The 23706-nt window shown below is 36.2% G+C and overlaps 1 protein-coding gene across 6 annotated transcripts in view; it reads right to left on the bottom strand.

Moving 5' to 3' along the window:
* The window catches only part of HELZ (helicase with zinc finger), a 141722-nt gene that overhangs the window by 37438 nt on the left and 80578 nt on the right, over positions 1–23706 (bottom strand). For all 6 annotated transcript variants that reach the window (XM_074343502.1, XM_074343507.1, XM_074343503.1 and 3 more), the window contains 6 exons: positions 19441–19624; positions 17268–17496; positions 11332–11536; positions 5203–5254; positions 4228–4418; positions 2317–2524 (listed from right to left, as the gene is read on the bottom strand). In XM_074343502.1, coding sequence (XP_074199603.1) covers positions 2317–2524; positions 4228–4418; positions 5203–5254; positions 11332–11536; positions 17268–17496; positions 19441–19624 — 1069 coding nt within the window. The remainder of the gene's footprint in view (positions 1–2316; positions 2525–4227; positions 4419–5202; positions 5255–11331; positions 11537–17267; positions 17497–19440; positions 19625–23706) is intronic.

Here is a 23706-nt window from a genome sequence, read left to right as displayed (position 1 = left end):
CAAGAAGCTCAACCCCAAACACAAGAAACACAAGAAGTAGGAAGAAAATTACACCAAGGAATATCATTTTATCATAATCAAATTACTAAAACCAGTATAAAAAGAAATTTTTAGGAAAAAAAGACATGTTGTATGCAGAGAAACAAAGATAAGGATGGCATCAGATTTCTCACTGGAAACAATGCAAGCAAGAAAATAATACAATAACATCATTAAAGTACCAAAAGATAAAAACTGTCAACCAATAATTCTATACCCTGCAAAAGTATCTTTCAAAAATAATAGTGAAAAAAAAATTTTTCAGACATACAAATGCTGAAAGAATTCATCACCAGCAGACCTGCACTACAGGAATGTTAGAAGAAGTCCTTCAGGCAGAAGGAAAAACTATTCAAAAGGAAACATAAATTTATAGAAAGAAATAAAGATTATCATAAATGCTAACTACATGAAGAGATACAAAAGATTATTTTTCTTATTTATTATTTAAAACTCTTTAAAAAGATACTTGGCTGTTTAATGTTTGTGGCTTATAACATATAAAAGTAAAATGCATGACATAATACATAAAGCAGTAAACTGTGATAAGTTAAAGATGTGTACTACAAACCTTAAAGCAAGTACTAAAATGGAGTTACAGCTAATAAGCCAACAAAGGAGATAAAATGGAATCATAAAAAATATGCAACTAATCCAAAAGAAGGCAGAATACTTGGAAAAGGGGAATAAAACAGTATGGTACTGGCACAAAAACAGACAGATAGATCAATGGAAAAGGACAGAGAGCCCAGAATGAACCCACACATTTATGGTCAATTAATCCATGACAAAGGAGGCAAGAATATACAATGGAGATAAGACAGTCTCTTTAATAAGTGGTACTGGGTAAACTGGATAGGTACATGTAAAAGAATGGAATTAGAACATTCTCTAACACCAAACACAAAAATAAACTCAAAATGGATTAAAGTCCTAAATGTAAGACCAGATATAATAAAAACTCCTAGAGGAAAACGAAGGCAGAACACTCTTTGACATAAAACACAGCAATATTTTTTGGGTTCCATCTCATAGAGTAATGGAAATAAAAACAGAAATTTAAAAAATGGGATCTAATTAAACTTAAAAGCTTTCGCACAGCAAAGGAAACTATAAACAAAACAAAAAGACAACCTTTGGGCTGGGAGAAAATATTAGCAAACTACAGACAAGGGATTATTTCCCAAAATATACAAACAGCTCACACAGCTTAACATCAAAAAAACAAAAAACCTGATCAAAAAAGGAGCAGAAGACATAAATAGACATTTTTCCAAAGAAGACATACAGATGGCCAACAGGCACATGAAAAGATGCTTAATATCACTAATAATTAGAGAAATGCAAATCAAAACTAAATGAGGCATCACCTCACACCAGTCAGAATGGCCATCATTAAAAGATCTACAAATAATAAATGTTAGAGAGGGTGTGGAGGAAAAGAAACCCTCCTACTCTGTTGGTGGGAAGATAAATTGGTGCAGCCACTATGGAGAACATTATGGGGGTTCCTTAAACAAACTAAAAATAGAGTCACCAAAATTTGCATGGGTGGGTCCACTTATATTATAAACTATAGTAAAGACAAAGTATGAGGACAAAAGTCAGATTAGTGGTTGTCGAGGGCTGGAGGCTGGAGGAGGAGACTGATTGCAAAGCGGTATGAGGGAACTTTTGGAGGTAATGTAAACACACTGAATCTTGATATTGGTGGTGGTTAACAACCGTGTGTATTTGTCAAAACACATCAAACTGTATATTTTAAAGGGTGGATTTTACTATAGATAAATTATACCTCAATAAATCTGACTTTAAAAAATTTAGAGTAATTTTTCCTTATCTATAATTCTAGTAGACAAGAGACTATGATTTGTGTAAGAAATAACTACTTCAAATCAACTATTACCACAGTAGCATTAATGTTCAGTATGCTACAAAAATATTTAGGGTCAACAAAAATGTTTAACAGGAGAGGATTTTCTGTCTCAATTTTAAGTGACTACCATTTAAAACACTCTGAATATTAAAATTAAGCATTTTTTTTTCAGGAAATTGATAATATCAGTCATAAGCAGTTAGGTTACATGCAAATTTTGTATCTGGGTACATATCTGTATCTTCTGGAGACAGGATCCATAGGTTTTACATCAGATTCCTTCTCAAAGAGATCTATAATCCATGAATGAGTTAACAATCACATTGTTGAAGGAACTTTGTACACTGATACCACCTGTCATATCATCAATTTAGGAACATGAGAACAGCAAAGCAACTCACCATTTCGACATTGCTCATGCTGATCCTTCTCCTGATGCTGGTTTTGTGGCTGCCCTATGCTGACAGGTGGGTGATGACCAAGGCCATAAGGTATAGGAGACCCCCGTCCATGCGTCTGTAAGAGGTTCATGTTGTAAGCCATCGCTGCCTGGTGTGTAATGATTCGAGGATCAACTGCAAACCTACCCTGGTATCCTGTCCATGGTACCTAGGTTATTGCAAGAAATAGAATAATTGCATTAAGTACATTTTGGAAGGCAAACTGCTATAGTGTTATTAACGAGGAAAGAGCAAACACACAGAGATGTTAATTTTATCAAAGTGAATAACTAAGAAGCCAATTCTAATAGTAACAACTGGTAGAATTATTACTATATCTTAACTAGCAAAAATAAAAAAAGGCTCCTTTAATCTTTAGTGTGTAACGGAAAACTGATCATTTTTCAGGTTAGGAAGAAATCAAGGAATTGGTAATTATTCATTTTATAATCTTGAATTACCTTCCCTCAATATGAATGTATATATGTCACAGATTACCATGAAAACTGTCTTTTAAAGTCATAACTGTATAGTTACATAGTTTAATAGACTTGAATAAGAGGACAGGGGAAAAATTAAGAAAGAATTCAGCCTAAGGAGTCTCAACTTAAAAAAAAAAGGTGTTCCAATTTTATATGAATAACCGATCACTTCATGTTCTTTTACTGTAGTCAAAATTCAAACAAGTCAAACAACTAATTTAATTAATGCTTTTGATAAACTCAATTCTTGCCTTAAACCACAGAACTAGAAAATTTCTTCAGGTGTGTCTAAATATATAATCTCTGCATATTAACATAAAAGGAACAAACACAATGACATCTGAGCTACTGCCCCTATTATTTTATTATAACTGTCAAGTGCCCACTCTTAGAAAGCTTATATAATAAAAGTCTCTTTGACCTAGTAAAATGAAATAGAAATCCTAAGGGACTTACTATTTAAAGCAAATGATATATGATGTTGCCAGCCTGTCTGGGAAGGAATAACTCAGCTAAAATTGAAAGTCTATGGAGAGTGGGCATGAATTACATATTTCTTATTGACTGTTATTCTCATTGGCTGCCATGATTGTGAACAATCATGACTATTATGGCTGACAAGTGTTTGCAGCTAGGCATTTTTGCATTCTAGGGGTGTGGGCAGGGGTGTCGCAGATCCTTGGCAATAATCACCTTTACCTAAAACTACAGTACTTGTCTTATATCAAAGAAATATTTTCTAGGCTGAAATTCCTGAATTTAGAACCATTACTATATCAGCAAAAATTTTGGATTACCAAAATATTCAAACATCTTAAAGGAAAAAAATAAGTTTTACATAAGATGGAAGCCCTCTAAAACTCTATATTCTTAGAAAGGATTTAATAATGTTTATAAGTACCAGTAGGATTTCATAAGGTGTGGAATTTCTCAGATAAATTTAGATCCAAGGGAGCTAGATTAATCCAAGTCTGTCTTCTCCAAAGAACTATATTTCTTAGAAAGGGTTAGTGAATTATGTAAGAATGAAAAAGCAAAAGATAAAATAAAAACATCACTTTATAAGAGTCCAGTTTACTAGTCCCTGTTAACTTGTAGCCCAATTTTCCCCAGTAAAAACATTTAAAAACAATACAAATGCTTGTCAGTCAAAGCATCCAATGTATAGATTTCTTCATAGCTACTGACAATCTAATAACAAATTGTAAGCAACAATTCACATTTCTTTGGTCCTTTCAAAATTCGAAGCTTAAAGATAAGAGCAGTTTAAAAGAAGCTTATAGGCATTGAAAAGTTTAAAAAAAAAAAAGAGGTTGGTAGAACACTATTTGGGATAGTCACTCATTTATTTTATCTTACTCAATAGAGAGTATCTCAAGTGTCTACTTACAGGTAAAGGCACCGACATAACTACATTCCCTCCATAGACAGCAGGTACATAAAGAATACTTGTCCCAGTGTGAGGATCTATTCTTTGAACAGGGCTTGGAGATTTCCCCAAATTTGGGTGAGGTCCAAGAGGGGGTGGAGGAGTATAAGCTCTAATAGGATTGCCAATAAGTACAGAAGGATTGGGCTGAACTGAAAAATAAATAGAGAAAGGATGCACTCAATAGCTGTATGTATTCACCTAGATGAAAATCATTAAAGTCATCCACTGGCAAACTTTATTTCCCGGGTTTGCCATAAGATATCTTATAATCAAAGAATCATCAGTGTGGAAGGATAAAGCATACCAAAAACACATAACCATTCTACCGTATTCACTAAAATTAGCTTGAGACATACAAGTGCTCCTTTTATAAACTAGCATAATTTTTAAAATGTCTTCCAAGGAGCTGGAGATGTGTCCCTTAAGAGAGAAAACATGCGTACACATAAACACGGAGACACAATACACATTCTTCTAAGACTAGAAAACATTTGTAATTCCTCAAAATAAAGTTTTGACTTGCAATTGTAAAACAGCCACACACAAAATGGTTAAGCAATTACTGTTTTAAAAACACAATTCTCCCAACATTTTAAATCTTTTAAATAAATTTTATCTTGAAATTGGTATGATCCAGTATTTGTAGGATATAAACATGTTCCAAAAACTTACACTGCATAAAAGACTTAAATGTTGATCCTCAAAAGTTCTATATATGTATCTTGGTACAAAATCACCCCTTTTCAGAAGTGACACATCAAAGCATTCACAAGAACAGACGTGTTGAATGCAAGAGCTAAGTGAGTTCCAAGATGCTCATGTGAGTGTGTGCGTTTGTGTGTCCATGTCCCCATCCTCTTCTAATGATAAAATCTGGGGTAAATCTCTTTTATCATAAAAGCATGTTGTCATAGAGCTAATTTTTCCACTTACCGACCCCATCATTCTGGAAATGATCATTCTGGGTATGATGGAGGCTCTTCCCCTTTACAAAAGAAAACACACAAATGTGTAATATTTTAAATACATTTAATATTAAAGAACAATGACCATTTTCCTAATCCTATGCAAAATAAGTATACACATAACAACAATTCAAATTTAAATACTGTGAGTTTTTAATTAATAACCATTAGATGGCTTTGAATTAACTTTCTCTTTAAACATTAAGTCATGGCGCCAGGCCTCAAGTTTTCCCAACTCCAAATTAAGGATTTCTAAAATTCTTCTTTTTTTAATGAATTTTTTAGAAAAAGAAATATACATCAATATGACTGAAACATAAACTCTATTCCTTTGAGCTTCTCTACAACTTTTCTATGAATTAAATGATGAAATGTGAAAGCTATTTTCAAGGGAAAAATATCAGTCTTCAGTCCTTTAGGAAGAGACCCTTTAAAATAATAACATGAATGTAAATATGTTTTGGGGTGTATGATATTTCTGAGTACGATTCATGGCATGTTAAAGTGTAAACCTTACTGAAGGAAAACAAAAATAAACAATGTCACAATTTGCTTAAGAGAATGTACAAACTTTCTAGAAAGCAATTTGGCACTATATGGCAAAAGCATCAAAAATGTACATATACTTTAACTCAGTAATTGCACTTCCAAGAATCTATCCAAATAAAATAGTAATAGATTTGGGCACAGGTGTTCATCACAGCATTGTTTATACATGTGATAATGTTAACAACCTAAATGTCCATCAACAGAAGATTTATTAAATAAGCAACAGCAGATTCATACAACAGCATGCTAGTCTACCATTAAAAATGATGACCTTTGGGCAGAAACAATATTTGAAGAAACAATGGTTCTGAATTTCTAGACTTAAAAAATTTCTTTGTCTTTCCATTGGCTAAATGTAACACATAAAGCCATTAGACAAGTTACCCTTCGACCACATAAATTTGTTATTTGTATATTGCATCTGAAAACTAAAGTTGAGGGATAATGTCTATAAGCAGGAAGAAAAATTGATTCTTGACCGAAGCAAAGGTACAGTGATGCTTGATTTATCTCCCTAACTGTCAGCAACCTTAAATATTCAGATCAGCACTAAACATCAAAGGCTTATGGTTAGTTGGTTAGTTAGTTGGTAAGGGCAGATAAGCTCTAAACTCCTAAAAAGTAAACAAAAATAGTCAAAATAAGAATCATAGTTGGTCCATTAACCAGAAGTAAATGTTCACAGGGACTGTCACTAGCTATAAAAAAACAAACTTCTGAGGAATAGAGAAGTGAAAAGAAAATTAGGCAGAAGAAAGGAGAAAAAGTGAAAAGGAGAAATGGCAGACAGCAGAGATGACAGCAATGGGGGGAAGATCAGAAGCACAAGCAGTTAGGAGTGACAACAAAATCGGCCAGGGGCACATACGCTGACAGAAGAAAGGAGAGCCAGGGACACAGAGATAAGACAGTTTCAGGAGGCTAAACAAATCATTTATATTTCTTAGCCTCTAAGGACTTGTCAACCAAGGGCAACCATATAGCACGTGAAGAAAACATAGTAATTTAGTCAGAGTGCGGTAGGCAGAAGAGCCTCACAAAGATGCGCATGCCCTAATCCCTGGAACCCATGAGTATGCCATGTTATGTAGCAAAAGGGCCTCTGAAGATATAAAGACATAATATAGGAAGATTATCCCGGATTATCTGGGTGGATCCAATCTAATCACATGTGCCCTAAAAGTAGAGAAATTTCTCCAGCTGGAATCAGAGAGATGAGGCAGAAAAGGAAGTAAGAGATGTGGAAGAGGAAGTCAAAAAGATTCCAAGAGAGAGAAGGATTCAATACACCACTGACAGCTCTGAGACATAAGTGCCAGATGCAAGAACTGGAGAGAAGCCTCCAGAAGCTAAGAATGGCTCCTAGCTGACATCTAGGAAGGAAACAGAGCCCTCATTCCTTACAACCACAAGAACTGGATTCTGCCAACAAATTGCATGATCTTAGAAGCAGATCGTTCCCAGAGCCTCCAGATAAGAGCCCGGTCGATCAACATTCTGACCCTGGCCTTGTGAGACCTGGAGCCAAGAAACCAACCAAAACAACCTGGACATCTGACCCCCCAAAATATGTGAGATAATAAATGTTTTTTCAAGTCACTAAGTTTGTGCTAATTTATTATAGCAGCAATAGGAAACCAACACAAAAAGTAACCACAGTCTAGGATAATCCCATACTGTAAAGCTAGAAGCATGTCAGACAATGCACATCAGCACTCTGGGTGTGTGTAATAAACTAAGAGAAAAAGCAGCTTGAAAAGTTAACACTTACACCACAGTGTTGTTGTGATGACTCTGTTGACAGAGATGATGTACAGAGAGTATAAAAGGACCTAATCATCCAGGACTTTATCTGGTTAGGTCATTATTGAGTTCCTGAACACTGCCTGGCTCAATAAATATGGTTGAATGAATGAAAGAAAAAAAAAGGAACTTGGGGTCTATCAGGAACGAGATAGTGGCTTATCTGCAGGCATACTTCAGCACTCTGTACAGCTCAATAGAGGAAAAGCTCCTCTAGCACATTTAGACCTAGCATGAAACTGCAGGGCAGGAAGTGTTCTTGGTCTACACAAAATACACAGTGTTTGGTAGCACACAAACAAAATAATAATGCATCAGTAAGCTAGAGCTATGTATGTGTAAAAGTCATTCCATAATGATAAATTCCAAACTTCTCCTAATAAATCTCAGAAAGTATGTGAATTTGGCAGAATGCTTAAGCAAATGTAGTTCATATCATCTATTTTTTGAAGATTATTTTTTCACTGAATCATTTATTCATTCAAATATCTATTTTTTCATTCACTCACCCTTTCATCATTTTCCATTTATTCATTCAACAAATGTTTATGAGGGCCCACGACATGTCCACCCCTGGCTGGGCACTGAGGCTACTGAACTACACAACACTGACACACTTCCTGATGTCTGGATAGCGAGACAACATAACCAGCTAGACCTAGCGAAAAATATCTCACAAACTAAAATCTACACAATAATGCTATGGTCTTTTCAGAGGATCCATTTCTGAATATTATCCATCCTCTGAATAGTGTTTTGGTATGTACAAATGAATGTGTTCAATTTTAGCAAATCTTCTAACACTGCTCCCAGCATGCGCCCTAGGAGTAAGCAGAATGAAGATGGGCAAGTTGTTTTTCTATGTGCTAATTCTGCAGGCGCCCAAGAAACAGATGCTTTCCTATAAACGATGCCTGGAGAGAGTGAGGCAATGAAGGGTTAAGCGAGCACTGCCTGCTCCTGGATCCCCTAACATTTTGTACCTTCACTAAACTTTACCACAGAACTGACGTCTTCATGAGGAGAATATGGCTATTCGATTGATGAACGTTAGGGGTATGTTTTGTTGCCAAACACAGTCCTGAGGAAGCAGGTCCTGGAGCACATTTAACCATCATCCAGCCTCCTGATGATCCTATCTACACGAAATCTCACCGGGATTTTGTCTTAGTCTAACATTAACACTACAAATTTTCAATATTTCTTGTACACAGAATTGCGTTAAATGTTAAACATTAAGGAAATTTGGGGGAGAATACATGGCTTAGCATCATGTTTTCAGAAATAGCATTCTTTTCTCTCAATGAAGTAAATTCTACCTCATGAAAAGACTCTAGCATATGAAATAAAATATCTGAGATTTGCTGCAAAATTCTCTAGCATGAATATGTGGTGGTGGTGGTGGAGTGAAGAGGTAGGCTGTCGATGAAACAAGATGAAGAATAAATTGCTACTTAATGAAGCTGGATGATAGGGAATTCATTAGACTATTCTATTTATGTCTATATTTGAAATTTTCTACCACAGAAAGTTAGATAAGAAAAGACTCCAGAACAGATTCAATTCACAAAACAATTTAATGGAAGTAAAATACAGTACTGGGGAGAGAAGGGGAAGACAATGACAAAAATAACCATTGGCTCACTATAACTTAGTTATTTAAAATAATTATTATGATTCATGATATAAATAATAGCTTTAAATAACCGGGTCTATAAACAGTTTAGTGAACCACCGGGTTAGTGACTGTGAAAATGCACATCCACTGGATCAGGGAAGAAAATACTCTAAAAAGTTAACAAGGAAACTATACAGAGATGGATACTGTGGCACAATCTTCTTATTGAAAGAAAAAAGCCACACTACACTCTACTGGATGCATCATAATCATTATTCACTTATCATATATTTTCTGAACACCCACTACATGCAAAGAATGAGGCTAGGACACAGGGGCCATAAAAACTATACAGAATAGGATTTTTGTCTTCAGGGAGCTTTGGTTTTGGAAAAAAAACGTGGATTCAACATATATTTTCTTCACCTTAAAAACAAACAGCAAACTGCAGGATCCTGCTTAGGGTCAGTACACTTTGGTATCATGGCCTGAATCTAGCTGCATCTATGGTGTATTAATTGATGCTAAACATTGCTCAGTTAAGTAAAAAGAGTTTATTTTAGTTACTCTGTTGTATTTAAGAATGAACAAAAGGTATAATGACTCTGCAACATTTTAAATAAAAAACAATAAAATGTAAAAGTTCCTACCTGGGTTCCCCACTCTTGACCTTCCCTGTAGAGCCTGGCCTCTCACACCTCTTGCGTTTTGTATGAGTTCTTTATTAAGCCTCACTGATTCACCTAAAACAATACTTCTAAGTGCCTATGATGAGCCAGATTTATTCTAGGCACAGAGGCTAGTGCAGTAAATAAAACAATCAAAAACTTCTGCTCTAAGGGAGCTTATAGTCCAGTTTGTGACATGTCTCCCCACTCTCCCACTAACTCTGCCCACTCGATGGGCTCCTAAACAAGATCTCCATGATGGAAATTGCCTGGAATCTACCTACTTCCTCTGACCATTCATCCGCCAACATCTGCCACAAGAGGATTCGGGCCTAATGTGCTTACCCATGCTTCTCTAGCACCTACCGTAACAGCTGGCACACAGAAGAAACTTAACTGCTTGATAAATAAGTTGATTATTAATTTATTAATAGTTTAAGTTTTAGGAATATAGGAGATTCATTTATGCAAAATGCTTAATCTCCTAGTAATCTCAAATCACTAAAGTATTATTGCATATCAGGTCCATTTTTATTAAACTAAGACAACAAACAACATATTAACAAAGAAAACAGTTCTCATCTCAATTTATACCTATTTAGCTAAAAGATTTTCAAGATCTTAAACCATTAATTATTGCTTACACATTAAGTTTTATATTTTTTAAATGAAGCCCAAAACTGGCACACTCTCTTAATTCATGTCAGTAAGTTTAATATCATGCTGATGACTATAAATACATCTAAAAACCAGAACAAATACTAAACATGCCACTCTCATAACTTTCTTTTCTAGATGGTAAGCGCAAGCACTTTTTTTTTCAGGCAATCTAGCAAATAAACCAGATGTCTCTGCCCAAAATAAGAACAGTTCAAAAGTAGAAATGGCCCCGATTCCCCCACATCCAGTCCCAATGACTGGACTACTTCATATACAACAAAATCAGTCAAAATCAATTAAAACAATCAAGAAGTCAGCCAAATTTTCTCACTGTGTCAAGTATCACTTGAAATAAACTGGTCATCAACAAAAGATTAGAACTATTTTCTTTATGCAAATATTGTTATTATATTATTCCTTGTAAAAAAAATAACATTATAAGAACACGTTTTTAATACATGTGAAAGTCTTTTAAACTGCTTTGCTTTACTTCACATCTTGCTAAAATAAGTCTATCAGCAAAGAGGACTAGGAGATTATATAATACAAAGGCACCAGACCTAATCAGGTACTTGAAAACTTTCTGAGGGTGATTCTGGCACGAAGCATGGCTAAATATCACACTGTATTTTCACTTACATGTCCAAACTGGACAAGTTCCTTGCAGAAACTAGAAACTGCTTGCCTCCAAATGTAACCTTCCATTCCAATACTTAAAGTAACTTGAGCCCAATAAACCTTTGATACCCCTGCGCTGTTCTCTACCTTTAACCTCTTCAAGTTCACTAACAGACTTTACCTTGGGGGGTGATTGCTGCAATTTGTTGGCATTTCCTGCATGCTGCAGTCTTAGAGCCCGGGGGATAAATTCAGGTGCCAGTGGATTCAACACATATGTCTTCTTTAGTTCTAAAGCCTCTAGCTGAGCTTTGATCTGTTCAAAAGTGATTCCATGTAGGCTATTATTTTCATGACACAGGGCAATAAACCGCTCCCAAAATTTCCTACAGAAAAGATTCAGAAGATCAGTTTACAATTTCAGTGGACAAGATCACAGAAATAAATATTAACAACTAAAGATAATTTAGAGTTTCTTCCCCCACCCCAAATTCTTAGGCCCAATATTCATCTATGATTCAGGTATAATCTTCCCACTAGGTCACAAGATTTTTGGAAGTTTGGTTCTGAAACTATAGTCATGGCTAATATTGTGGGACATACAAACTACACTCTCAGTTAATTCTGACTGATCAATGGAAGTAACACGGTCAGTGTTCAACTATTCACACTAATCTAGAATGATGGTTTTTGTTACCCACACAATAAGGATTTCAAAACTGATAACTCATTTTATAGAAGATTTGTACTTCTAGGCATACTCATATACACACTTATATGTATACATATATACATACATACATACACACACGTACATAAATTAAACTAATTCGAATTATGGGGCCAAAGCAGCCTGGTGCTAGATGACCAAGAAGAGCCAACTCAGGACATAAATATGAGCCACAAAGTAGACAATTCTTGTGAGGATTCTTAAGAAATAACTAGCTACTCCTGTATTTTTCTTTTCATTAACTGATGCTTATCATAAACACAGCTTGTAACATTAATTGACTAAGTTAAATGAGTTAAATCATGAAAAATACAGGAAATTGGAATGCTCATTTTAATGATAATTATTCATCTCCTAATCAAATTAATAAATATTAAAGAAGAAAAATACATTCAAAATTGTTCCAATTATATACTGTTGTCCCTAAGAGTTTTGAAAACTGATCTCCAAATATTAAAAATATTAAATACATGTTACAGAGGACAACATATAAAAAGCTTCAAGATTTTAAGTGACTACTATAAATATGCATACCTATCTTTAATATGAGGTTCAAATAATGTTTTATTATGCTATAAAAGATATGTGATATGGTTTCTTCCCAAGTTGGTATCCTTGTGTCCAGGTGGACAGCAGGTAATCAAGATGGCTTCAAGAAGCATAAATGAAAAGGTTTATATTGTAAAAGTTAGTATATGAATGGGAATTGAGTTATTAATATATTCATAAAACTTTGCAGAGTTGAATTTCAAACTATGTTTCTCGTACACATGCTTTTTACCATCTCTTCTAATTTTTTAAAGATGACTTTAAGAAATGGGTCCAGGAAAAATTTCAGGCCTCTATGTCAATAACAGGAAAATAAAAATGCTATAAAATATTATCTATGTATTTCTGACAATAAGACATCAAGGCTAACAAGATAGTCATTCAGTTGCAGGAAGTGTGTGTTGCTAAGATATTCACACTAAAAGCTGCTCTTTATTTTTATACTTAAGAACCTTCCTTAGGAGTCAAGTTTTTTTCCTCATAGTCTGATAGCTAAAGAAAGACTATCTTCAATATAGTACTCAGGATCTAAAATCCATAAACTTTCCCACACTTTTGATTTTAAAAACCCCATAATATTCAACTGTATGAATATTTATCAACACAATTTGACTACATGTTGTATTCAAAAGGAAGACTTTTTGGGGTCTAATTGATAAAGTATCAATTTCATGGAGTGGCATTTCATATTCGTGTTGAACTTTAAGACACAGCAAGGAAGAATGGGTGGGCTTTACTCTAGCTCAGTTGTAGTATCAATTTCTTGTATTTTCATTTCCAGCTTACATAGCCAAAAATGCTAGAATTTGCTTTATCTTCAGGCTCTTTTTTGAACTTCATACCCTGTCCCTGTACTGCTGTCACTGACCTCAACTGCATAGAACACGCTGCGTATCTGCGCACACACATATCTAACATCGAGCTAAGCGGAAACTTTATAAACAACCCCACACGTCACAAGAAGCTGGTAACTTGGTGACAGTTTCTGTCTACAAGATCCTAGGGACCAAGGAAATAGCCTTTGAATTAAAGAACACCACCTGAGAAGTAACACTAAACACTTACTGTTAAGTCAATCAAGTTAAACTAATTCCAAAAGTAACCTGGAATCTCCACTTCAAAGCTCACTTGTCTTTTGATTCCCCACTGAACAGCAAAGCAGTCGAGCGCAGGGATACCAGAACTAGGCTGCCTGGGTTTCCGTTGCGGCTCTGTCGTTCAGGAGCTGTGTAACTCTGGGCAAGCTATTTAACCTCTCTTCAAACCTCAGTTTCCTCATGGGTAAAACAGGGTACCAACAGAATTATTATACTTCATCACTAAAAAGACTCTTATTTCTCACTTTCAAACTTTCAGAGAAATGTATTCTTTCCTTCAAAAATTCTTAAAGCTAAAAAGATTCCCTTTTTCTTTCTCCGTGAAGGCTCTTTCAAAGACTATTTCACACTGTCCTTGAACTCAATTCTTTAATGAAATACTACACATAGCATTATGAGGCATTTCAGAACACATAACTGGAAGGTCACCTGAGAATTTCAACTACACTCTGAAGAATTCACCACTATGGTTATTTAAAGGCTTCACCAATTTTCAGCCCTTCCCTAAAATGTTAATGTTACGTTAACATTTTTTTCTAGTAACGTTGGTTAAAGGACAATCACAGCATGAACACACAAAGTCTGGCTTTGTTTTAATGCTAACCTTATTTCTAGGATCACTGATAAAACATTGAAAAATCATTTGGTGTTCTTAGGTCATAGAGAGAGAAGGAGTGTGTGCACATACACACACACGTCTCTACACATGTGAAATATGTTTATATCTCACTGAATAAATGGAATCTGCTACTGAAGAAGTTCAGTTCAAAATACCCTGATTTAGAGAAAGGTATGACCACACCCTTCTGCCTCTGCTCTTCAGGGCAGATTGATCCATGCATATGCATTATTTCCTGGGAAAGACAGGGTAACCCAGTGAGGACAGCTTGGGTTTTGAAGTCAATCTCACATCTGCTGGAGTGAGCCACTTAATAGCTCTGCGGTCTTGGGCAGTAATTTAAACTCTCTGAATCAGGCTGCCCATTTAAAATGCAAATAAAATACCCATATTGCAGGGTTGTTGAGGTGACTGAACAAGGCAGTGTGCAAAGCACTTAACACACTTGGCACCTGGCACAGAGAAAGCTGTCGATAAACAGCAGCTACTAAATTAACGTTTGTTGGTTTGGCAAGTGGTGGGAGGGGAAGTTCCCCACATTTGTTCAGGGCTCATAGAAAAATTCTGTTTAAAAATACTTAAGTGCAAAAAAGATTATATAACTGGTTGCCTTCTAAACTGGTATATTATACAAAGTAGTTATTCCTTGAAAAGTTAATCAATATTTGGAAATAATCATATTTATTTTTTATCAATATCAAAAGAGGGCAGAGGGAGATGTCCTGATTAACTTAAACTACGAAGAATTCACTCCTTCATTATTATTGTACCTAAGAATCACATTATATTCTTCAGGTTTACTTGTATTATGAGATTAATTTCTAATGAAATTTCTGAAAGAGTAAAGCATAAATAGCCATACCAACTCTTGGGTTAGAACCATGATTAAACTGTCCAAATCACATAGATAATCGGCATTCTCATTTAGCTACGGGTCACAGGATTTTCTCTCCCTACACAATGTATTTACCTCTCTGAAAATATTTTACTTAGCTCATAAATTAATTTGCAGTCCTTGACACACTCCAGCTGAGCAGTAAGAAATGAGCAACCAGCAGACCTGGCTTCCAGTTAAAAATTAGCCCTGGATAATTCTGACAGCATGGCCTCAGGAAAGAGCATTCACCTATTTGCTCTGAGAAAATAACAACTTATGTCACAGAAGGGGTAAAAGTGCTGATCTCATGCAATTCACAGTATAATATGACTCTATAGAAAGTGATAACGGTTTAAAAAAAAAATTCATGTTGGTAAATGTTCGGAGTTGTTTATAAGGAGAGTCCAGACGTAACGTGGCTCAAGACTACTGTTATACCTATTTATTCCCCCAATGGTTTCTAGTTGTTTTTAATACATGTCAACCTAGTTTATGTATGTGTTTTAATCTATTATATTCTAATCAAACTGTATGTGCTCTCACATTTATCAAATGATAAACAGAAACAAAAATGGTAAAATATCACAGCAATATTCTAACAAAGTATGTTTTCAATGAATAGTAAAGTAACTAAAGTAAAATTCTCAGGGAGGAAGCCAAATTAATATACTGAGCTTTATTCATTTGCAATGTGGAATTACTATATTCCCTTCTCCAACTTTTTGTCATTAGTGGTTAAAAATTAATGGAAGTCTGTTTTTTTAAATATGAAAGTAAGGATATTTTACAACAGAATTGTTTAGCCATATATAAACAAATCATGGACCATTCAAGTTTTACCATTTAAAAAAAAAGGCTATTTTTCATGATGCAACCATAAATTAGACTCCATTTGATTCCTTTGTTAATGGCTTTCCCCTATAAAAGGATATTAACTTATTTTGGAGTCTTAAAGTCTAATAAATGCAGCTTATTCTTAAAGGTCCCAAAAAATCTCCCTTCCCATAGAAAACCTTTTTCCTGCTGAAACATAAAATAAAATGCTGCTGTATCTATACTAGCACAGAAAATTTGGTTTAAAAAGGCCACTTCTAATAGCTTTGTCTACTTTAATCCTAACACATCAAAAAGAAGTAATTACCTAAGGCATATTTGAGGCCATCTATTTCTTCTACTTTTCTGAACTCACTTTGACAGGTACTAGAACCCTTATAAAATTTTAAATAATCTCTAGTGTATTTCTTCCTTTTTCATAAAGAACATTATAAATTTCTGGGGTTTTTTGTAGTTGTTAGTGCTAACACAGTTTTTTAATACTGCAAAAACCAAGTCTTATATTACTGGCTTCATATAGTTAAAATTCCTATTAACTAGTATAAATCATAAGTGTACAAAGAGAAATTTTTTATACTGATATTTTAACATTCTTTATGACTACAATCTAAGGAATACTAACAATATTTTCCAAAGAAAAGTAACAACCCATTTCAACCCCCTTAATTTAAAAATCCTCTGGATTAACCAGACACAAAGAATTGTTTGCACTGAGAAGCCTTGAGAGAAAATGAGAAGGAAGTTCATCAAAAACAAGCTAAAACAATAATGATGGGTAAAAAGGAGGGAAGTATGGATATAAAATTGAGTCTCCATTAGATAAGCACGTACACAAAACCACCTCCGGACCCTTGCACTAGCTGTTCCCTCTTTCTGGAGCACTTTTGCCCCAGACGCTCATAGCTCGCTCCCTCATCTCCAAAGTCGGCTTCCCAGAGAGGCCTACTCTGACCACACCATGTGCTGTCACAGCCCGGCCCACCCCACCCCCATCACTCCTAATCCCCCTTAATGTCCTATTTCTTTTCCATTGAACTTACCAAGTAAAATACTACAGAGTGTTTTTATTTTGTTTGTTGTCAGTCTTCCTCTCCTCTCCAATAAAGTATTAAGCCCCACAAAGGCTTTTGTCTCTTTTGTTCACTGATGTAACCTCAGTGGCTAGGAGAGGGCTTAGGACATAGCAGGCACTCAGGAAATACGTGCTGAATGATGACTGACTGGGTGAATACACGATTATGTATATGATAAACAGACTCAAAGCAATATACTTTTGTGTTCCCACTGGATATGAGTTAAGATTAAACTCGATTTTACTTAGCCAAGAGGTCATATAGATAAACGTGTGCACAGGGATACAAATTACTCTCCTTTCCCGCCTTTAATGTCTCAAACACTGACACACAATTACCTGCATCTTCCAATAGAGCACAGAGCAATGGGATCACCCACCACAGCAACCAGGGATTGTGCTCTGGTGATGGCAGTATTCAGAAGTTTGTAGTTAGATAAAAAACCATAATCTAAGTCCTCTGTGGAATCTTCCAGCAGTTGCTCTTTCTTTTTAATTGGTGTCTGTTTGTGTTTACAAGTATGCCTTGTACGTACTGTGCTAAGAAACAAAACTCTGAATTGCTTTCCTATAAAAAAAAAAATAAATAAAAGATGATTGTTATTCTGAACCACTGATATAATAAAAGCATTTCATTTTTTAAAATGTTATTGCTAAATAATACATGCTGATGAGGATGTGGAGAAATTGGAACTCTTGTACACTGTAGGTGGAAGTGTAAAATGTATGTAAAACGCTATGGAAAATAATATGGCAGTTTCTAAAAAAAATTAAACACAGAATTAACATATGATGCAGCAATTCCACTTCTGGATATATACCCAAAAGAACTGAAAGCAGGGACTCAAACGGATATTTACACACTCGTGTTCATAGCAGCATTAATCACAACAGCCAAAAGGAGGAAGCAACCCAAGTGTCCACCGAGAGATGACCAAATAAACAAAATGTGGTCTCTACGTGCAATGGAACATTAGTCATTCTTAAAAGAAAGGAACTCTAACACATGCTACAGCATGGGTGAACCCTGAGGACAGAGGCGAAATAAGCCAGTTACAAAAGGACCAATACTGTGTGATCCCGCTTACATGAGGTCCTTAGAGTAGTCAGATTCACAGGGACAGACAGTAGAATGGTGGTTGTTAGGAGCTGGGGGGAGTGGGGAATGGAGAGCTTTTGTTTCATGAGGACAGAGCGTCACTTTTACAAGATGAAAAGAGTTCTAGAGACAGAGGGTAGTGACGGTCACGCAACAATACGAATGTACCTAATACCAGTGAATCGTGGCATTTTATAAACACATAAAAATGTTTAACATGGTAGATTCTATTAAAATTTCTTAAACATTATTGCTGGAACCAACCTTAGTGATTATCTACTCCAAGGTCCCACTCAATACAAAGACCCTCCCTTGAAGCAGGGCCATCTGGCCTCTCGCTGACCAAAGCAGACACAGCTGATTCCGTGAGGAAGCCTACACAGAGTCTAGTTTGTACAACGCTTTTCCCCATGCTCTTTCTTGTAGTAACATATCTCTTCCCTCATCCTATGACAAGTCTCCAAATATCTACATACAGTTTTAATGTTGATTCTCAGTCCTCCTTTCTCTAGGCCAAACAATCCTAAGTTCTTTCAACCACTTCTGACTCCATGTGGCAGTTTCTAGACCACTAACTATGCTAGGTCTCCCCTGGGTGCTTCCTACTTTACTAGTAATATTCCTTCTAAAATGCGCACCCAAATTCTGCGTGATCTAAAACACACGGAATAGGGGAGCTATTTTTTCCCCCATGATCTAGAAATTGTTTTAGCCTTACTATTGTATATTACCATGAAACCTAAGATTTTACTGGGCTCTTTTGCCAGTCATATTATAGTGTTGCTTCATTTATTTAAATGCACAAATTTTACAGCAACTAATTACAAGAAGACAATTTAAAAGAGCTGTTGGTAACTGTTCACTTAGGAAAGTCTATAGATGAAAAATAAGCTATGCCTTTAAAAATGCATTTAAACAGAATTCACTTGTGACAATGAATGTTCATGTATAACTAAAAAATTGTGCTCTACACTGGAATTTGACACAACATTGTAAAATGACTATAACTCAATAAAAAAAGTTTTAAAAAAATAAACAGAATTCACTTGACAGGTACAAGTTTTTTAAAATCTTTATGAACAAATTAGTTCTCAGATACATTATAACAACAATAGGTGTTGTATGCCACTGTGATTGTAACTATAGCATACAGCTATTGTGTATGGTGTTCACGTAATTACAGTCATTGAAAAAGTCCATTTGTTCATACATCTCTTATCTGGATATAAAAATTTAATAAACACGTAAATGAGCTTGACCTTTAATTGCCAAATCTGGCATTAAAGTACTTGGTATGAAATGAATACATAATTGCTTGTTCAGGAAGGAGATCTTGAAAACTGAAAATCAAATGTGTACACCCTTTAGGATTTAAGCATCTGCATAACTCAATTCATTTTAATTAGTACTCACCTTGAACATTTAGCACCCTTTCAACGTTAACATCAGATAGTCTCTTTTTCCGAAGCTCAGCACGTATCCTGAACACTTGATCCGCATATGGAGTCACCACACCGATACTGCCATCATCTAACTTGCCCCACGCTACCGGCCACTTCCTTCTTAACTCTTCCACACGTTCCACCACTTCAAATACCTTTAGACGAACACACATACGTACATATTAAAGTTATACAAGGGTTTGGAGAAAAGAATATGGTAACTGAAATGGATGTACAAAGGATTCCATTTTAGCAAATATCATTTTAAAATTACTTCTAGATAGGAATAATGCTTTGCTGATATGAACACAGGGTGAATAAAAAAATTTTATTTACATTTCAAGCAGTAAATTTCTACAATAATGTACCCAGTGAAAACATGAAAATCAGAGACAATGTAATTGGCAGCTGGCAACTGGCACCCAACCTTCACTTAGCCTCCATTCTTAAATGGGGACAGGCTCAAGTTCCTGTGTAGAGAGAAGGCCATGCAACTGGCAACCCCATCTAGGGAAACAGGGAAGCAAGTCCCCACATTCCCAGTGTTTCTCAGTCCACTCTCTGCAGTTCAGGATAATGAAACTAACCAACCAACCAGAAGATCCCTAGAGTCAGTGCCACCGCTAAGTCCCAGCAGCACAAGGTCTATCACTGCACCCTCTCCCCATCAGTATAACTAAACAGAGCAACCAACAGCAGGCATCAAACCACAGCTGGGATCAGGACAAATCTGGATTGGAGAGACAGACTTTCAGAATTCACTGCCTTCTAGTGGTACAACTCTGCCCTAGCCATTTCATTAACCCTGCAATAAAGTAACACCATATCTCACCCATTTGAATTTTTTGGACCCCACTTACTGGATTATAATAGGGCTTTCTGTGTAGTTCAGTCTAGTTTAATTCAATGAATTGAGCAGTTTCAATGCCTGGCACAGCAGGGGATAAAATGAATAACAAAACATGTTTGCCTGCTAAGAGATTACTGTATATTAGGAAAATAGATTCCTAATTTTAAAAAATACATGTAAGGCAAGCTCAATAGAGGTTCAGGCAAGAGTCAAGGGGCAGAGAGAGGAAGGAGAAATTCTTTTCAATGTAATTTAAATACACTCTTTATTTACTATTTGTTAGTAATACTATCTACTTAAATTATAATACAAAAAAAAACTGACAGTTTTATTCCTTTTAAGAACTTAAGGATCACTGGCTAGGATGCAGTTCCCACATCCAGATACAAATTCAATGACTGACAGAGGTACAGACTACAGTTGTCCTATGGTTATAACCATATGACAGCAAGTGAAACAAACATACAGACTGTCAAGGATTCTGATGAGCCAACTGGAGTGAAAACATGGTGCTTTCACTATAAGGAATAAGAACGGTGGGTCTGAGTCTATTGCAACAAGGAGTAAGAGAAAACTGTCTTTACTCACTTAGCTAGATATGGGGGTACATGAAAGTTGGGGAGATACTTCTGCTGCTCCCACACACACACACTGTTCCTACAACTAAGCATCACATAACTATCACCCCACTTTGTCCCTCTGTTACAACCTTATATTGTACACAGCATAAAACTAGTCAAAATACACAGACTTGGAATGGAATGGTGGTATGAGAAGTTTGGGGAAAACTCTCTCCCTGGTAGACATCAATTAAGCTGGCCAAAATTAGCAGACATTTATTCAAAGTGTCTGGTGATTGAGCAAAGAGCTTACAAGAAATTGAGAAGCATTTATTCAGCAAATCTAAGGGGGAGGGTATAGCTCAAGTGGTGGAGCATATGCTTAGCAAGCACAAGGTGCTGGGTTCAATCCCCAGTACCTCCTCCAAAAATTACCTCCTCCAACAACAACTAAAAAAACCCAAAAGAAAAATTATGTCTATTCAACAAATCTACAGAAAGTCAGTAGGAAGAGTGGAAGGGTGGGGCATTCACACTAGGGACTGCACCCATTTCCCCACAGCACTGTCTTACAGGACTGTTTCAGCAGCGGAGGGGCAATTCCCAACTGTTCCACTGCCTGGGTGAACAAGCTATTCCAGGTGGTTTTGGCAGCTGGTGAACATCAGATATCTCATTTTTCCACAGCAACATGCTGCCCATGAGCCCATGAGCGGTTAGCAGCAGTTGGGTGGTACCTGTTTGCCTACTTCCATCTCCTGCTATGTGGGGAGGATCAGAGTGGGACAGTGGGTGAAGAGAGTAGTTTCCTTTTCCTGCACAGGGAAGCTGATCCAGTGAGCTTGGCAGCAGAGTGACAGCTGCCATCTTCCCCATCTTCCTAGGACAGAAGACTCATTGCAGGTAGACTTAGCAGCCAGTGAACATCAAGAGATCCCCACCTCCCCAGCTCTGGGTTGCAAAAGATCCACACTGGATGGTACGGCAGCTGGATGGGAGCACAGATTCTACACACATATACCACCCACACAGAGCCCTTGTTCCACAAGGGTGAAGACAGCCAGGGAAGAGCGAGCTCCACATCCTCCCACGGCAGCTGCTCCATAAGTTCTGCCCAGGGGACAGCCAGAGTAGACCTCACAAACCAGCAACCCTCTGCCCCTGCGAAGGGGCCCAACTTTAGCTGGATTACACCCTGGAATAGTTTATGCCCCAGCGAGATGCAAAGTAAACTAACAGAAATAAAAAATTCCCTAGAAGGCCTCAACGAAAGATTTGAGCTGGCAGGAAAACAAATCAGCAAACACAGAAGTAGAGAGTATGCAATCTAAAGAACAGAAGGGAAAACAATGAGCACGGCCTCAGAGAAATGTGCAACACCATTAAGCTCTCTCTTCTGGAGAAGAGAGAAAGGAGCAGAAAAAATTTCAAAGAGATAATGGCTAAAATTTTTCCAAATTTGATGAAAAGCTTTATGTATCAAGCTCATCAAACAAGTAAGATAAACGCAAGGCGATCTACAGCCAGACATATCATGGTCAACGAGGTGGACGCCAAAGACAAAAGTAAAATCTTAAAAACAGCAACAAAAAAAACAACTCATCATTTACAAAAGAACCCCAATAAGAGTAACAGATGACTTCTCATCAGAAACAATGAAGGCAATAAAGGAGCAGGAAAGCATATACTAATGTGCTAAGAGAAATAATTCAAGCAATAATCTAATATCCAGCAAAATTACTTTTCAAAAATGAGGGCAAAATAAAGACATTCCCACAGACACAAAAACTGAAAGAAATCCTTACTAGCAGACCTGCCGTAAAAGAAACACCTTAAAAGGAGTTCTTCCTGCTAAAAGCAAGTGACACCAGACGGTAATGCAAATCCACACAAACAAAGCATACTGCTAAAGGTAATTATGTGGTTAATTATAAAAGACAGTATAGTAGTATATTTATTCTCCTTTCTCCTCTTAACCGATTTAAACAGTTACTGCATAAAACAACATGCAGTATAATAGTACTGTTAGACTATAATATATAAATATGTAATATAGCTGACGATAACAGCACAAAGGCAAGTGGAAACTGACGTAAGATGGTAATTTGAATCCGAAGAAAAAGAGAACCAGAAATAGTGAATAAGAAGGTTAACACAGCAACCTCTATAAAGATGTACTTCCCCTCTTCTTCTCTCAGAATCCTTAAAGGGTATAAAATCACATAAAGCAGTAATTATAACAATGTGCTGCTGAGTCATAATACACGTAGGCATAATATGAATAACAGTAACAGCACCTGCAAGGGAGAGAGGGACTCGAGACAGGTAGGAGCAACGCTGGAATTAAGTCAGCGTCAAGCTGAAGCAGGTTCTGGTAAGATTTATACAGTAGGCTCTGGAGAAATCACTAAGAAAACAACTCAAAAAATACAGTTGAAAAATTATTCAACAACTAAAAAGTGACACTAGAAAAGATGCACTTAATGCAAACAGCAGCAAAGGAGAAACAAAAGGTCAAAGAAACATATGACATAGAAAACAAAAAGCAAAAGACAGAGGTAAATCCAACCATATCAATAAGAACATAAATGTGAATGAATTCAACCATCCAATCAAAAGGCAGTTATTTTCCAAATAGATTTAAAATAAAAAATCTAAAAACAAGATGCAGTGATACGGTCTACAGGTGATACACTTCGGATTCAAGGGAACAAAGAAGATGAAGATGGAAGGATGGGGAAAGATACACTGTGCAAACAGCAACCATCAGTTAGCTGGAATGGCTATACTAATACCAGACAAATTGACTTTGAAATGAAAAAAAATG

Source organism: Camelus bactrianus, chromosome 16, assembly GCF_048773025.1.
Source record: "Camelus bactrianus isolate YW-2024 breed Bactrian camel chromosome 16, ASM4877302v1, whole genome shotgun sequence".
NCBI classification, from domain to species: Eukaryota; Metazoa; Chordata; class Mammalia; order Artiodactyla; family Camelidae; genus Camelus; species Camelus bactrianus.
The sequence above is the reverse complement of the archived record's forward strand: the minus strand, read 5'-3'. Positions and strand labels throughout refer to the sequence as shown.